Genomic DNA, 17,059 nt, shown 5'->3' on the forward strand with positions numbered 1-17,059 from the left:
CCCGTCCAGAAATATTACTGCTAGTTGTGCTACTCCAATATGAGTTTGACTGCACTCAAAAAAAAAATGAGTTTGACTGTAGGTCCTTAGATTTTTCATGACAGATTATTATTCTAATCGGTCCAAGTTGATTTCTGAAAACAAGTAAAAATTGGGAAATTTACAAAAGTATCTAAGCTTCATTTGAGATGAGTTTGTGAACATTCTATTTTACTATTGCTAATTAGACGTTTTTTTGAGTCTTCACGTGAAGCCACCTAAGATCCTAGGTGGACACTCTAAAAAATAGAGAAATTCTAAAAATTCTGACAAAAAACATTCGGCCCTCAATCTGACAAATCTAATCATAATAGTCACTGAATTTGTTATCTTTTCTAATAAATTACCCACCTCTATCGTTATGAAAATAGACTAGAGTAACCCCCTAAACATATATCTAAATTATTCACTTTTGCCATTATAAAAAAAATCTAAAGTAACTCCCTAATCTTCGTGTAAATTATCCACCTATACCATTAAATATTTCCCTAAATTTAAATATAAGTTATCCAATTATATCATTATCAAAATTTAAGATAACCCATAAATCTAACTCTACAACATATAATTATAATAAAATATTAAAATGCACCAATATAAAATTCTAAATTACTATTTTTATTGTTATTAATATATTTTTTATGTTATTGTTTATATAAAAAATACTATCCATGATATGTGTCATCATGTATTCATATTTGATGGAAGAGATGAAAAAATATCTAAAGTCATAACCTAATATTCGTGTAAAGTACCCACCTATGTCATTATGAAAATAACTGAAATAAGCCCCCTAAATTTTCTTATAAATTATCCAATTATCTCATTATTAGAAGTTAAAGTAACCTATAAATTTGAATCTAAATTATATAATTATAACAAAATATTAAAGAGCACTAATATAAAATTATAAATTACTATTTCTATCATTGTTAGTATGTATCACCATGTATTCATGTATGATGGAAGAGATAAAAATACCAATTCATAAATAAAATGGTTCAATTAAATATATATCAAACATATATGAAGGTGTGACGCAATATGAAATCTATTGCAACTAGATAATGATAAACTTGTATTTTGGAGTATGTGTTAGAATATCTAATGGATGAAGAGTGTGAGATAGATAATTATAATTATTAGCTATAAGTCTTATTTTTATATTAATTCTAATTAGCCCGTGCGGGAGCATGACTTGATAGGCTAGTTCTTCTAATGTCTATGTATTCATATTTACCATGTCCACATAATCCGTTGGAACTTAGTAAGGTTCTGTCATTTTTACACCCTCCATATTCTTGTCATCTTCCGAAATTTTCCGTCCGATGGGGACTGTGAAACATCATATGTAGATCATGATGCAGATGCAGCGCCATCCGGTTTGGAACCTTTTGTGGACATCCAAGAAGTGAAGATAGAAATACTCTGCTCCAAGAACTCTGTAACTCATGACTGAGACAAATCTATAACACTGGAGGCAAACCACCGACTAAAACTATAGATTAACCAACAACATCAGCATTTCGGTATGCAGCTCCTGGGTGTACCACCTTCTGGTTGCTTGTCACTTTACCTTAGGCCACGCATATGCTTGTCACTTCTTGTCCAAACTGATCATGGAGAACCTTACTCCCAGCTCCGATCCCTAGCTCATAGGACAGATCTGGCTCCGGCCAGCCACTTCTGCAATGCGAAGGCTGATATTTTCTGGTAAGAGTCCATCACTGCTTAAATCTGCAGGATCCATGAAGAAGATGGTAAAAAGAACTCAAGAAAATAGAACTAGTAGAAACTGAGTGACGGTACCAGATAAGCCACATGTTACATATATACACGTACCGAAGGAGAACCTGCAAGCGTAACAAGTTTGACTACACAGTTTGTTATATGAATATAACTACCAAATCCTGATTGAATGAATAGTTACATGAAAAACTAATTCAATGTTCAAAACTTTCACATATTAGTACTATATACTACAAGTGTACAAACCCCTGAATCCAACTTATTATATGAGATGCAGATTCTTAATTTTAATACGAGATCCCTATATAAGATAACGAGAAATTAGGATGTTCTGCACCGGAACACGTGTATTCTTTCAATTACATGGAGTTTCTGTTTTGCTAAGGTATTTGAACAAGATCTCAATGAATGTAGTAATGCAGACTTTGTATTGTAATAAAAATAAGCAGGATAGTCCTCTCAAAAAAAGTAGGATAGTCTGACACACAAATAACAAGATCGTGTGGCCTAATACACAAGCTGTGTTTACTTCATTCATACAAATCAACTTGGAAAAATTCAGCTCATCACCAGATTAATATTTCTGAATATCTTATCAACTCTGCTTTATTAGTCAGTATATTCGAATGTAGACCCCTAGTGCTTCAAGATAAGTCCCGGCGCGTCCAAAGAAGCCAACAATGCCGCCATGTGTTTCCACTGGAACCGTGAACTCAGTTCCTCCTCCTCGTCCAAAAGGTCCATATTTTCGAATGTTTGTGGTAAAAGTAAGTGATGTTATAACATTGCCTGCTGCATCAAATGGACCAAATGTTCCGACAATTCCCTTCAGATGCTCAAAGGCTCCAAGCCGAATCTACAAGAGGAGGAGAATGGCTAATTATCAGGATTGCTATTTACACTCTCTCTTAAGAAGGCTTCAGTATGTATTTCAACAGGAAGGAAGTAATGAAGAAAAAACGATGAAGGCAAAAAACTACATGAATCTGGTTGAAAAAGAAAAGAGTTTCTTTCACTCACTGTAAAAGAGCTCCCAGCAGGACCTCCCCAAGGACCTAACATCCGCTGCTTCCCGTTACGGTCATTGTACGAAAATGTAAGAGAATTGACGACTGCATCGCTGCATACTGTCACGCTTTCCATACGGTGGGGTACTACCTTCATATCATGAGCTATCCCTCCATTTCCACCCCACGGTCCAATCTTTGAAGGCACCTATGGGTACAAATTAGCCCGACCAAATTAATAAACATAATATAGAAAAAATAAAATTGATTATAATAAGGAAGTAATAAACAGAGTAGAAGTATATTGAGTTAAGTAAGGACATTATCATCCTCTTCTATGTCTCCTTCCTCTATCGTTTCAAGGTCAAAATTTGCTTCCATCCAATCACTTTCGATCTCCCTTTGGACACGATTACTGACAGAGGTGGTGGGATTATTGTTGTGAGCCATGTAGACACCAATAGCATGGACAAAAGTCGCGGAACGCCCAAAGAAGCCAACAATGCTGCCATTGTTCTGCACTGAAGTCTTGAAAGAAGTTCCTCCTCTTTCTGAGCCAAAAGGTCCATAGCTACCTGCGTTAGTGACCAGCTTAATGGATAGTACCACATCAACAGCTGCACATACATATGGCCCAGTTGTTCCAGAAACTTCCATCAGATATTCCGAAGGGCTAAAGTGAATCTGCATTCATGAACACCATTTTGTTGTTACCTATTTGTGCAAAGATTGTCATCCATCTTTGCTTCCATGAGAGAAGATGTTTGTTGCCAGAAAATGCAAGATTCATTAGCTCACCCTATTAGCACTTCCACCAGGACCGCCCCATGGACCTACATTGTGCTTCTTCCCACTAGGTTCACTGTATGAGAATGCAAGTGCATCTACAATATCAGCACTCCAAATTGTTATGCTTTCCAGGCGATGAGATGCCCCCTTAATGGTGTGAGCCTTCCCAGCATTTCCTCCCCAGGGGCCGACCATGGGAAGCCCGACCTCACGATTATATATAAAGCCAGTCAAAATAAATTAGAAAAAAAACAAAAAATGATAAAATAATTTGAACTTAATTTGTACCTCCTCCTCCTCTGCACTACTTCTTTCTTCCACTGTACTCTCACTACTGGACTCCTCTGGAAAGGGTTCACAAATGACAGTTTCAGTCTCTAGCAACTCGTTGATGATATGCCCAATTGTGGGTCGCTTTTTTCTATCAGGCTCAAGGCAGTTTGATGCTATCTTGATGCATCTCTTCACTTGCTGGCAGTATTCTTCTACGTGCATTGATGTTGCCTCCAGTCTGTTCCTCCAGTTATTGTGCACCTAAAGATTTGAATTACCATATATTGATGCTAATGTTCTAAATGGAGTAGTACAAGCTAAGTATATATTCATGAGTAGGGAAATGATTTTCTTACATGCTCAATAAATTGTTCTGAGCATGACATTTCAACATACTTAGAGTGGCCCTCAGCTCCTGTGATAATCTTTATGATTATGATACCTAAACTGAATATATCATACTTATCGCTGATATGGCGGCTGTTTATGTACTCTGGTGGCACGTAGGCACTGCATGTTTTGTTGCTAATCAGCAAAAATTGAAGCCAATTAATTGCTGAAGGCCGAATGATTGGTTTTAACATTGAAGGAATACAATTACTTACAGGGTGCCTTTGAACTTATTTCCCCCTGTAACATGGCTATGTGTACCAGTCAACAATTTTGACAAGCCAAAATCTGCAATTTTTGGCACCATATTTTTATCTAGCAATATGTTGGCAGGCTTTAGATCTAGATGAAACATGGGCTTTTTTTGTCCCACGTGAAGGTAATTTAAACCTGCACAGATCCCTTTAATTATCTTGTAACGAGTACACCAATCATATCCCGAAGATTCTTCTGCCAAAGTAGACAAATTAAAAACAGTACATAAATAAACTGAAGGAGTGAATAACTTTATTTTGTTACAATATGAACCAATCCGAAAATCAACATACCATATAGATGCTTGTCAAGGCTTCCACCATGCAAATATTCGAAGCACAGGACTCTATGGTCCGTTCTAACAAAAAAAGTTTCACCATTTTCATGAACATATTCATGGCTTATTTCATAACAGTAGCCAAGTAACTGAACTATATTTTGATGATGAACCCTCATTAGGCTGTTAAGTTCATTCTTAAAGAGATTATCATCAAGTCCTCGCAGGTCATAGAGCTTCTTTACAGCAACATCTTTCCCATTATAAACTCCCTGTTTTCGTAGTAAGCCCCATTGTTATAATATTCTACATGGATTATTTATTTTGACTCCACGTGGTGGTTCCAGTTTTCTCTATAAATATAAATCATACCTTGTAAACCTCTCCATATCCACCATGTCCAATTTTTGTTGAAAAATCATTAGTGATTTCTTTCAACATATGAAAGGACAGACCAGTTGGCTTCATGTTCGAATTATTTAAATTCTCCATATTATATTTAAATATTTTCTATCTCCACCCTTTTCTGCAGAAAAAAAGAATATTTTTATGCAAGAAAAATGGCTATATGCAAAAACTAGTAAGAATATGCATTGACTTCTTTTTAGAAAATTGAGCATAATCTATTCTTATGATTTTCATCTAGTATGCGGTAAATGGAGCTGCAATCAAAACTCTATACACCTCCCCTTTGGTGGACTCTAAAAAAATAATTCACCGCATTTAAAGCAAAAACAATTTTCTAACACTAGGGGAATCTATGTTTTTCCAGAAAAGGCTGATTATCTTGTTAATTTGCATATTTTACCAGATATCTTACACAACATGGAATTTACATTTTTTTTTTAGAAATGATGAAGACTAGGGGCAATGGTCTTGCTGTCGTTAGCATGGTGTGCTGCAATAATGGCTCTACTAGTTGGTGGCAACGAGCAAGATTGTGGCAGTGGTAGAGCCGCGGAGGCCGAGGATGGTGCAGACTGTCACACCCCAAAATTTTAGGTTGTGAATATCTTTTCAAATATAATTATTTATTCTCTAAATTTTTGAGAATTTTCAAAATTTCCTGGCAGTTATTTTTATTTTTCCTTGAGCTAAATCCATTTAACAGGAAGTTCTAGAATCTTTTTCATAACATTCATGTATTTTATTTGGATTCCACGTGTCCCAAATTTTCTCCAGAATTTTTCTTTGAATTTCTAGAATTTTCAGAATATATTTTTTGAATTAAATAATTTATCTAGAGTTTTCTAGATTTTGTACAAGGGCCCCTATGGAATCTGGTAACCTTTTAGCTTTCCTTGTGTTTTGCGTATTTTACGGATACCCCCCTCCTAAGTGTTAGGTTCCTGCAGTTCAGTTCGAGCCCATCTTTTCTCAGATCTACCCCTGATCTTTATCCTTTTTGCGAGCACTGTTCTTTGAATCTCGCAAATCTTTGATTGCCTCTATGGTTTAGTTCCGTTTTAGTTCGTTTTTGTTGCGTTAGTTTTTTTTACGTAATCTATCATTTAGTAGTGTTGTTCCACCGTAGTTCATATTTCATACCTAAATTTAGAATTAATTTGATATCATATCACTTTTAAGTATGGTTGTGAGAAAAAAAGCAATGGTAACTAGTTCACAGACATATAGTGTGTATGAAAATATCAAGAGCTAAAATAAGAAAAAGTTGGGTTACATGGGCTAAAAAAGTATTCCCTCCATTTCATATTATAGGTTACTATGGCAAATTTAAATATATTATTTTTTCTAGGCACCTAAATATAGGTAGCAAAACCTATATATCTATATTTCTAAAAGATGACCTGTAATTAATTTGCAACAGAGGGAATAAAACAAAACTCACATCCTACAGTTAATAATATCTTATATAAATTTGGTTAAATTTGAAATTGTTTGACTTTGCGGGAAACGAGAGTTGCATTCTTTCTAGGACGGATGGAGTAGGGTTTAAACTAATCTCAATGGTGATTTCATGGAAAGTTTGATAGTATTATATTCTATGTCACATCATTGATTTTTGCTGACATGAAAAGATCATTATGATTAGGGAGAAAGGAGAGCTTCGTCATATGTGAGAGGAGTTTCATCCCATAAACTCAGCCAGTACGGTTACCTAGTTTCCCGTCTAAGTAATTGTAGACGCTGAGACCGACCTTATGGGACCTTTATATCAATTGGTTGTGTGAGATTCTAGGACATGTTTTCCTTAGATTTACGAGACATACGTGGGTAATTCTAAAGAAACTTTTGGAGGTTACTCTTGTGGCTACTTTTGGCAAATGTGGAGATCGGACGGTATTGTTTTTCATCATGATTATTTTAGTAAATTTCTACATGCACCGTTTTTTTCTGAGAATTTCTAGATTTATGTTTTTTCAAACACGTCTAATGAGAATTAATGTGCAGCTTCCAATCAGTTACAGTAAGTTAAGATTTCATAGATAACCATTGTAAAAATGTGATATCATCTTAAATCTTACTCTCCGTTCCAAATCACAAGCCATTTTTGAGTTTTCTAAATTTATGTATCTAGACATAGTGAATGATTAGGTGCATACTAAAATTTATGAATATAAAAGAATTAAAACGATCTATAATTTGGGAATGGAGGAAGTATGTAACATTTCTTTGTTTTGCGTTGGATGCCTTCACCATTCTGTGCAGCCAACACAGAAATTTGGGCCTTTGGCTTAAGGTATAGGCAATGAACGAAATTTGCGTATATCACAACAGAAGAAAGGGGCGCTTGCGCTGGACTATGGCTCCATATAATAAATATGGTCATATATATTCTTGGACCGTTCCGATCCAATAATTGTTCCAAAACTACGGATATATAACATGTTTCAAAAAAACAGGAGGGTCTCAAAGATTATTCAGCCCAATGGAAAAGCATGCGCGTGGGAGCAGCGTACTAACCTCTATAGTAGAAGGTCTGAACGTCCCCAGCGTAATTGCAAGGCTATGTGTAGGAGTTCTTTTTATAGACTGATGTAGCAGCACGATTGAGGTGGTGTTTGGTTGCCAAAAATCTCTAGACTAATTTTAGTCCCCGGAATAAAAACTTTAGTTCGTACTTGTTTGGTTCCAGGGACTAAAAGAGGCTAGAGGTTATTAAATGAGTGCATAAAGTAGCTTATTAGATCTGAATGCATCCAAGAGGCAGGACAAGGGGTAGGGGTGGAATAGTAGGTCTCATGTAGTCTTTTAGTCTCAAAAAGCTACTCAAGAGGAACTTCTGATTCTTTAACTCCAACTAGCACTTTAGCCTCAAAAAATCTCTCCTGTTTGATTCTTTAGGGACTAAAGTACCAGAGACTTTTACATAAGTTCCATGAACCAAACACCGTACCTCCTTATTGGTTCCCTCTCCAAAAATTTTACACCCCATCAAAGAGAATATTGCTATTTAGAAGTATTAAATAAGATATGTTTACAAAACTTTTTTATACAGATGACTTGTAAATCACGAGATGAATCTAAAGAGCATATTTAATTCATGATTTGCAAGAGTGATGCTACTTCAATTCTGTCATATTCACCACCAAGCACTACACGATGTACAACAATTTCCGAGCATTCCTGGCAGGTGGCTGACTGCGATTTCCGTGTTTATTACTTTTTTTTTTGAAACAAATGGCCGGGCGGCGGTAATCTAGTGTTAGCGCCGACGACCGACGACCGACGACCGAGGAAAAATCACCGACGACAGGAAAACTATCATCGGTACTTTGTGTGAAATAGTGAAGCTTATCACGAGCATCATGAATATAAGAGCAAGTCCAAGAGGGCCAGAGGGCTCGTATTGACCGCCACATCAGCATGACTCTAATAGGGGTTGAATAATCATCTACCACGTCATTGTCCTTAATGAACCGGAGGGGATAAGTAGTCATGAGAGAGAGGACCCTTTTGAGCGCAACTCATACTACGAGGTAGTGAAGAGGCAAAATTCCTAGTTAGAGCAAATATTATGGTAGGCTATAAGTAGACTGAATGTTGAGGTGGAGGAGAGAGAAAAGAAGAGAGAGGAGAAGTGGGCTGTAAATTTACAACTAGCTTCGATACAAGAATCAATAATTTTTGTGAGATAGATAAGTGGGTCATATATTAATGATGAAGAGCTAAACCACTATACAAATAGTCTAATAGATGAGCTGCAAAGATTCTTGCAGGTAGCAGCAGGCTAAATCATTAGCCTTACTCTTAGCGCTCGTTTGCTGGCGTATAGAGTGACTGCGTGATCAAAATTCCTTTATTCTTTCTCATTGTGTGGCTGTGTGAACCCAGGTAACCTTATCCATTCCCCTCGCATAAATTATCTCTCCTGTGTCATATCGTTGTTGCCTGCTCCTATCCTCCCCTCTATTCGTCCTGTCTCTCAATAATCTCTCCTGCGATTTATTTTTTTCCAACAAATTAGTTACTTAGACTTAGGGAGCACAAAGTATATTGGATTCATGTGATTGCATAATATTAGACTTGAGAACCAAGAGTAAGGGAAGTACATAATGTGGTAGCACAAAGTTATAGTTTCAAGTTTGAAAGTTTTCGGAACTACAACGTTTATTAATATGGTAGTATAAAGTTCATAATTTCATATTTAAAGTTACAAAGTTTATTCACGTGGCAATATAAAGTTTATAGTCTTAGATTTGACAGTTTAGGAACTATAAGGTTTATTAGTGTGGTAGTACAAAGTTTATAGTTTCAGATTTAAAAGTTGTTGAAAATACAAACTTTATTAATATGGTAGTACAAAATTTATAGTTTCAGTTTTGAAAATTTTGAATCTAACAAAATTTATTTACGTGGTAATACAAAGTTTATAGTTTAATATTTAAAAGTTTTTGGAACTAGAAAATTTATTAATGTTGTAGTATAAAGTTCGTAGTCTTAGATTTGAAAGTTTTGGATCTACAAAGTTTATTATTGTGGTAGTACAAATATTGTAAGATTTAAAAGTTTTATCTAGATGTATAATGCTTTTTCGGAATACGAGCAAGAGCAAGCATCATAATTTAACTGTAATGTTATATAACAGAAACTTACAATGTTTGGAATGGGTTAGTATAAATTAACGCACGGGAACCGGAGCGGGGGGATAATTAGTGACGGAGGTATATGCACTGGACCAAATCCGCCCACAGTCCTCAGGCATGAGGTAGGGAGATGCTACTGAACCTAGCTAACCAACTCAGCTATTGGGTCGTTCGCAACAATGTTTGCTAGTATAAAACACATATTTTTCAGGTAGGGTAAATAGCCTCGTGAATAGCCTCGAGTATGGAGCACATATTTTCCAAGGGAGTGTATCTCGTCGCGGTTGACCATCACAAAGTTGGGGTCTGCTGTCTCGATCGCTGCAACACTGATACCAGCTTGTGCTGATCAGCAGTCTAGGGCGTCTTGGGTGATCTTGACCTTACTTGCCGCTACGGATTATTCGCCTCGCATCCCAGATTTTTCTGAAGGGACATGGCTGATTCCGATGGGTTCTGTGGCTGTCTAGGAAGCCTTCTCGCTATTGTGTAGGAGCTTCCACAATCCAATTTAGTCCATGTTATGTCAAGAGTAATTTCTGCATGACTGCCTCTTTGCAATGACTATATATACTTTATTGTCGCCCTCATTCAAGTAGTGATGGCCCTATGAGCACTATTAGGGTAGGTACATTGCTACATATTAGTAGTCTCATAGATCCTCTCATGCAATGCCATATAGATTTGTTGGTGATGTGGAGGAGAGAGAGAGCAAGGTGGGAAAAAGATTTGATTGCCACGCCAAACAACCATCTCATAGGCTAAAAATTAGAAGTACGAGACTACTTCCCACCATTTTACGAGTTGTTGCCATGCCCATAATATTTTTTTATTTCATCCACACATCAAGAGATGTGGTATAACTATGAGATAACTAAAAACACAAGCCATTGTAGAAGTTACCTGGTAGTTCATCTCAAGATTACATATCAAGGAATGAGACCATCTTTAAGATGACACTACTTGCCCTTATATTGCAAACATATATACTTGCAAGAAACAGGGGCCAAAATTCCAAAAAAGTTCTTGTGAATGTCGTGAATTTGGTGAATACAACTGCTAGCTCCCCCCCCCCCCCCCCCCCCCCCCCTTTTTGAAGCGGTATACAACTATACTAGCCAACCTTCGAGCACCCAGACAATGCTGTAAGGTCTGTCTCTGTTAGCCTTTTTCATGTCATGCAAAGAATTCTCATGGCCCCATATTGATATCTCTGGAAAATATTTGACATAAATTTGTAGACAAGAAATCTATATAATAAAAATGCGTGCCTGTATTTTCTTGTTTTCCATGTTATTTTGCCTGTGTAATACCATTTCCAACATTTGCTAGTTGCTCCCAGTACTAATTGCTGGATAGACTCTTTCACTTTCATGCTCTCCTCCTTTCGTCTTCCCTTTCTGGATTTTATTTCCCTCTGATGGATACCCCAATAAACATTACGCTTCTAACATTGTACAACATCACCTGGTTTGGAAGTTTACGATACCCAAGAGATAAGGATGAAAACTCTGCAAGATGTAGCTTGGGGAAATCAATAACAATCCTGAACATGATTGAGGTGTAACAGTGAGCATGACAGCACCAATTGAAAATTTGGTTTAAGCAGAGACACAAGAAAGTGCACAAGGGTTCATCTAGATCAAGCTGGATAGCAAAAATCATATACTAGCAAGTAGGAGCTCACTTCTAACTGTCGTCAACACATAGTCACCTTATTATAACTGAAACGTGTTGCAAAGGGTTCATCCTCGTCCATAAGATGCAAAGCTCGAAGGTACAAAATATTCTTCTCAGAAAGAAAGTTTCAGCAAGAAAAGTGGGTTTGAGATAGAGTTTTCAGAAGCAACTTTGCCAAGTGTTGTTCCGCGAGAATGTTCTCGCAGAAAAACAATGGCCAATTGGAAGAATGTCACGTAATTGAGGGACCTTGCCCAGGCAGTGGCGGAGGACAATCAAAAATTTAGGTGTGGCGGTGTATTTCTAGACTACATTCATATATTGTACGGAAATAAAAGTTCACAACAAGACCATCGTTTAGAAGTACCTTAAATGAAGAAAAACATGTAGATTACACATCAAATCAACAACGGGACCAAAATAAGCTGTTAAACAAAGAGAAAACATAAATTAGTAGTGAAACATTAGAGTTAAAATATTAAATGTAATACGAGATATACAATTAGAGTATAGAGTTATACCGATAAATTTATTAGTTGCGTTCAGTCCGGTTGCGTTTAGGATGCTTCGGCAATTTCATATTCCTATCTTTCTTCACTTGAAATGCCTTTTTGATAGATTGAAGATCAATTCCTTTAAATATCTCCCTCTCAATATACACAATCATTAAGTCATTAAGCCAACCATCAGACATCTTGTTCCGCAACTCAGTTTTAATTATCTTCATGGCTGAAAAAGCCCTTTCAACCGATGCGGTCGCTATTGGTAGTAGCAATGCCAACTCAATTAGGCGATAAACCAATGGGAACATCGTATGTCTGTTGAGCTCAACCATTTTTAGTGCTAGGCTTGCAAAATCTTGACAAACTCTGAACTCCTCAATTCTCCTTACATGGATAAGAAAGGTCTGTAATTGATCTTTTATTTTTTTCGATCATCAAAAGAGAAGTCATCTAAATATATCTTCGTGAGGCGAGCAAGCTTATTCACATCAAACTTAGAAAATGATTCCCTTGGATCAAGACATGCAAAGCAAGTAAGCAATTCTGAAGATACCTCATTGAATCGATGATCAAACTCTGTTGTAATAGCATCTATTGTAGCATAGAAGGTATCAACACGGAAGTAATGATATTGAGTGATATTGTTTCTCCCTCCTTTTCTTGATCGACCAAATCTTGGTACATTATCTTCCATATTTGGTATTGGGATATCATTCTCACAGCAAAATTCTTTGGTTTCATCAAGTATTGGCTCATAACCTTCACTTATCAAGTTGACCAAACGTGCTTTCACATCAATGACCAAAGACATAGCCTCAACAATATTTTGATCCTTCTTTTGTAAGAGAGAAGATAGGTCACTTGTTATGCGAAGGATTTGCAACATCATCTTCATGATAAAGACAAAGCTAAAAGACTCAATGGTATGCACCAAACCGCCCGCCCTTGATGGATTACGTTGATCATCATGTTTGACTGACAGAACTTCTATTATTGAATCCCACATTGTTTCAATACGAAGTAAAGTCTTATAGTGAGATCCCCATCTTGTATCTCCAGGCCTAGCCAATGATGTTTCTTGATGCTGTCCTCTACCAGAGGAAATTTCTCCACTCTCCAACCTACCCAAAAGCTGTGTACGATGATTATCAAGCAACAAATCCTTCCTCTTACAAGATGCACTAGTGCTGTTCACAATCATGTTGACATAGTCAAAAAAAATCTTCCATGGATGAACAACATCTGGAGACCGAAACCACAACGAGCTGCAATTGGTGAGCAAAACAATGGATATAGAAAGTATACGGGTTCTCATCACGGATTAGTTTCTGAACACCATTGAATTCACCTCTCATGTTAGAAGCCCCATCATACCCTTGCCCTCTTAATTGTACAATAGTTAAACCATGGGCACTAAGAACTTGTACCACAGCAATCTTGAATGCTTCTGATGTAGTTTCCTTGACATGCTTGATTCCCAAAAATCTTTCAATCACTTTGCCTTTTTTGTTCACATACCTGCATGAGCAATGATATGATAATTCATCAAGAAACTTCATATTGGTAAATTGATCAATGATCTATGAATCATAAACATAGCCATTTACCTTACAACGATGGCCATTTGCTCTTTGACTGATATATCACGAGATTCATCAACAAGAATAGAGAATAGACAACCGTCCATCTCTTCCTTTATTACTTTGGTAACTGCTTCAGCACAACACTCTGCAATTTCTTTTTGAATTGTGCCAGAAGTCATTTTTGCATTTTTAGGACAACCTATATAAGCTTGCCTCACTTCCTCATTTCTTAGTTTGTACCAATCAAGAAATTCCAGAAAATTGCCTTTGTTCAAAGAAGTTTCTGATTCATCATGTCCACGAAATGGTTCACCTTGCAATGCAATATAACTCACAATACTCACGGCCGTATCTAAACGAGTTTCATACTTCACTTTCTCATCTTCTTCATGTTGCACAACTTTTTTTTTATATTTGCCTCTTCCTTATCAAAATCAACATATGCAATTCTTGCTCTATTATGAGCACTATCAGGCCCACCCTCATGTTTCCGCAATATCAAGTAGGAATTCTTCCATTGCTTAAAGCCAATTCTTGTAAAGGCCTCATAACCAAACTTGTCATCATCTTTACCATTTCTAAAAAGATAACAATAGAAGCAATAAGCCCTACCCTTCTCCAAACTATATTCCAACCAATTATATTGCTTAAACCAATCTTTTTGGAAGCTCCTTTTATCCCATCCTTTAGGGAAATTATGACATGAAGGTTGAGTTAGACATTTTTGTTTGAAAGCCCTCCTAACTTCATCTCTAATATGAGGACCAAATTGATCTATTGGAATGCGAAGACCCGGATCACAGATGACATGTTCTGGATTGAACTCAGTTATTATACCTTGATCACTTGCATCTTTATCTTGAGTTTGCTCTCTACTTGAGTTCACACCACAACCGGCTTGACCTTCAACTGGCATTGGTACTGCTACAACATCAGTGCTCTCTACATGAGTTTGCAGCACCACCACCTCCCTCTCCAATGCCTCAAGACCAACTCCACTTCCATGAGTACTTGGAGTACTGCTAGATCTTTGGGTAAAGTAGCTCTTCAGATCTGCAAACAAAAGATTGCATTGAAGTAAATCAAGCTCTTCACAGCAAACAAGAGATTGATTGATTGATTGAATAAAGATTGCAATTTGCAGACAAGAATATCTTTTTAATACCTCTTCCATAGCCTACTGCTTTCCTTTTTCTCTTTCTGTTTATGCTGCAGCCGCTGCCGGAGTCCATTGGGGCTTGGGAGCAGCGAGGGCGAGGGCCAAGGGGGTGGGCGCAGGGCCGACCGCGCGGGGCTGCCGGGCGCAGGCCGGCCAGTGGCCGCCGAGCCGTCGAGGGGCGAGTCCCGAGTGGGCGGCGGACGGCGGCACGACTCGGGCGCTTGGCGAGAGAACGAGCGGAGGGGCCACGGCGCTGCTCGGCCGCGCGGGGCGAGTGGACGATGGGCGCGGCGCGCGACGGCTAGGGCTTCGGGGATCGGGGTCGAGCGGAGCTGCGGAGGGAGCGCCGGGAGCGCCGGGTGGAGCGCTGGAGGAGCCAAGGAGGCCGACGCCCTGTAGTTTCCTTGCTCTTTGCTTGTTGGGCTGGGCTGAAATGCAGGGGTACTAAAAATTTCTTTGGGCTTTAGGTATGGCGCGGGCCATAGTGGGCCATAACAGGCCCTCCACCCCTGTGCCCAGGCGAGACGGTGCGTCAGGCGTTGTTGTCTCCCTGCTATAGCTTTTTCATGGGCATGCATGAACGAGGATGGTATCTACCCGAGAAAGCAGATGGTTTGTTATCTGACTAGAAGAACGAAATTAAAGCTGGAAAGTTTTCAGAAGCGTGCACTACGGGAGACACGAAGTTTGCCGTGTGCTAGTTGCACACGGCAAAGCCCATTTTTCACATGGCAAAGTCTTTGCCGTGTGTAACACACAGCAAAGAGCACACGGCAAACAAGCATCGGCTGCAGCAGTAGGGGAAGGTTCGGAATCGACTTGAGCTCTTAGCTAGTTCTGACGTCCATACAATTTGTTGGAACTGCAGCTTGTTCTGAATGCTACCGCCTACCGGTACCGGATTCCTTCCCCAGGCTCCATTCTATTTCTCTTCCGCCCCTTCTAAAAATTCTTTATTCATCCTCTGATAGGCAGCATGCACAACACATCATCATGCAACGTGATTCAACGTTTGCGAAACCTGAATCTGGAGAGCCACCGGCGTGCATATGTTGCTAAAGGCGATGGTGGGACCATCACCTGAAAAAGGAACTCCAAGCGTGGTGGGCCGTTTTAGAGCTCAATAAATCTGACTGTTTACATGGGAAACGCAAGAACACATGCATGTATGCAGAAAAGACAAAATAATGACATCATCCACATGCAAACAAGTTTGAAGTAAAAAAAAATCTATAAATCTTAGAGTGAAAATCCAAATTAAATTCCGATTGCACCATTGTATTTCTTACGTCGAGATCTTCAAAACAAGACCACAGACTATATTTGGAGAATTTTATTTTTTACATATTTTTTGATAAAGCTCGAACGTATGTACTACTACAAACGAATTCATATCTCTTTGCGAATAAAAATATTAAACCCGACAAATAAATAATTGTACACTGCGAACAAAATTTGAACATCACAAACAAAGAAATGTTGCATGCATGTTGTCAGCAAAAAATAGAAGATGCATGCATGTTGTCAGCAAAAAATAGAAGAGAGGTTCTGCACATGCATAAAAAAGAAGATCATGATATTTTAAAAACATTTTTCTAATACTGAATAATTAAAATAGTTATTGAGAAAAATATTTTGAGAACATGAATAATAATTATTTTTTGCGGAAAAGAATTAAACATAAGTAACAAATAGTAATTTGCAACGAAGAAAATATTACTTATCGCAGACTTTTAGATGTGTAGAATAAATAATAAATAATAAATATTGCCAACAAATGAATCAACTTCACGGAATAATTTAATCTATAAAAAGTGAACAAAGAATTTAGCATTGCGAACAAATGAATGAAAAAAATATATATCGGAGCATTGTAAATAAACAATAAAAAATGATAAGAAGGGAATAAGTATAAGTACACAAGAAAAAAAACAAATAAAAAACAAACAAAAAAAGAAAGAAATGTGCATCTGTTGCATGCATGTGCATGCAGCATGCAGGTGGTCAAACAGCTTTGCATGTGAATGGAACGAGAAAATGTGTGCTCAGAAAGAAGAAGTACGTTAAAAGGAAGACATGTGGTCAGTACGTTAAAAGGAAGACATGTGGTCTAAATGGGTTGCACCAAACAAATAACTGTTGGGCCCAATAGTTAAATGGACAGTCCAAGTGAATGTCCAGACGATGGTCTTTGATTTTGTAGCGCGCGATGCCCAGCCGTGGCGTATTTTCAGAGGCTACTCTCATGATGCTGCTCCTGGGCTTCTGGGCTCATGATGCTGCTGGCAGTCAACACGTGCATGGACC

General features: G+C 37.8%; 2 protein-coding genes and 1 long non-coding RNA gene across 7 annotated transcripts; all 3 read right to left on the reverse strand.

Annotated features, from left to right (window-relative positions):
- Positions 1-1,435: 1,435 nt before the first annotated feature.
- Positions 1,436-9,803, reverse strand: LOC120685414 (jacalin-related lectin 3-like). Of its 4 annotated transcripts, none has more exons than XM_039967336.1 (10): positions 5,152-9,803; positions 4,796-5,051; positions 4,638-4,697; positions 4,463-4,535; positions 4,214-4,382; positions 3,873-4,118; positions 3,594-3,791; positions 3,117-3,479; positions 2,809-3,003; positions 1,436-2,644 (listed from the first exon to the last, which is right to left on the reverse strand). In XM_039967336.1, the coding sequence occupies exons 1-10, from the start codon at positions 5,269-5,271 to the stop codon at positions 2,402-2,404; spliced, it is 1,923 nt and encodes a 640-aa protein (XP_039823270.1). In that variant the 5' UTR covers positions 5,272-9,803; the 3' UTR covers positions 1,436-2,401. The 4 variants fall into 4 exon arrangements, with proteins under 4 accessions (XP_039823270.1, XP_039823268.1, XP_039823269.1 ...); XM_039967337.1 differs by having other exon boundaries at positions 2,277-2,644; positions 4,214-4,367; positions 5,152-9,802; XM_039967334.1 differs by having other exon boundaries at positions 4,463-4,697.
- Positions 9,804-11,807: 2,004 nt separating this feature from the next.
- Positions 11,808-12,655, reverse strand: LOC120685417. 2 transcript variants are annotated; one of them, XR_005679555.1, is made up of 3 exons: positions 12,564-12,655; positions 12,029-12,394; positions 11,808-11,932 (listed from the first exon to the last, which is right to left on the reverse strand). It is a non-coding gene; the product is annotated as an uncharacterized LOC120685417 (long non-coding RNA). The 2 variants fall into 2 exon arrangements; XR_005679554.1 differs by having other exon boundaries at positions 12,029-12,580.
- A 146-nt stretch (positions 12,656-12,801) lies between these two features.
- Positions 12,802-14,514, reverse strand: LOC120685416 (zinc finger MYM-type protein 1-like). The gene is made up of 3 exons (XM_039967339.1): positions 14,395-14,514; positions 13,618-13,975; positions 12,802-13,528 (listed from the first exon to the last, which is right to left on the reverse strand). The coding sequence occupies exons 1-3, from the start codon at positions 14,507-14,509 to the stop codon at positions 13,222-13,224; spliced, it is 780 nt and encodes a 259-aa protein (XP_039823273.1). The 5' UTR covers positions 14,510-14,514; the 3' UTR covers positions 12,802-13,221.
- Positions 14,515-17,059: the final 2,545 nt, after the last annotated feature.

The sequence above is a fragment of the Panicum virgatum genome, chromosome 8N, assembly GCF_016808335.1.
Source record: "Panicum virgatum strain AP13 chromosome 8N, P.virgatum_v5, whole genome shotgun sequence".
In the NCBI taxonomy this organism is placed as follows: domain Eukaryota; kingdom Viridiplantae; phylum Streptophyta; class Magnoliopsida; order Poales; family Poaceae; genus Panicum; species Panicum virgatum.

Excerpts from the sequence above, each read along its gene's own strand:
- LOC120685416 (XM_039967339.1), bottom strand. The coding sequence starts at position 14,509 with ATGCCAGTTGAAGGTCAAGCCGGTTGTGGTGTGAACTCAAGTAGAGAG. Across the intron at positions 13,976-14,394 it reads CAATCCAGAACATGTCATCT|ATGAGAAAGTGAAGTATGAA; the intron begins GTGATCCGGGTC and ends AACATGAAGAAG. Across the intron at positions 13,529-13,617 it reads CAAATGGCCATCGTTGTAAG|GTATGTGAACAAAAAAGGCA; the intron begins GTAAATGGCTAT and ends TTGCTCATGCAG.
- LOC120685414 (XM_039967334.1), bottom strand. The coding sequence starts at position 5,271 with ATGGAGAATTTAAATAATTCGAACATGAAGCCAACTGGTCTGTCCTTT. Across the intron at positions 4,383-4,462 it reads AATAAGTTCAAAGGCACCCT|CAACAAAACATGCAGTGCCT; the intron begins GTAAGTAATTGT and ends TTTGCTGATTAG. Across the intron at positions 2,645-2,808 it reads CTGCTGGGAGCTCTTTTACA|ATTCGGCTTGGAGCCTTTGA; the intron begins GTGAGTGAAAGA and ends CTCCTCTTGTAG.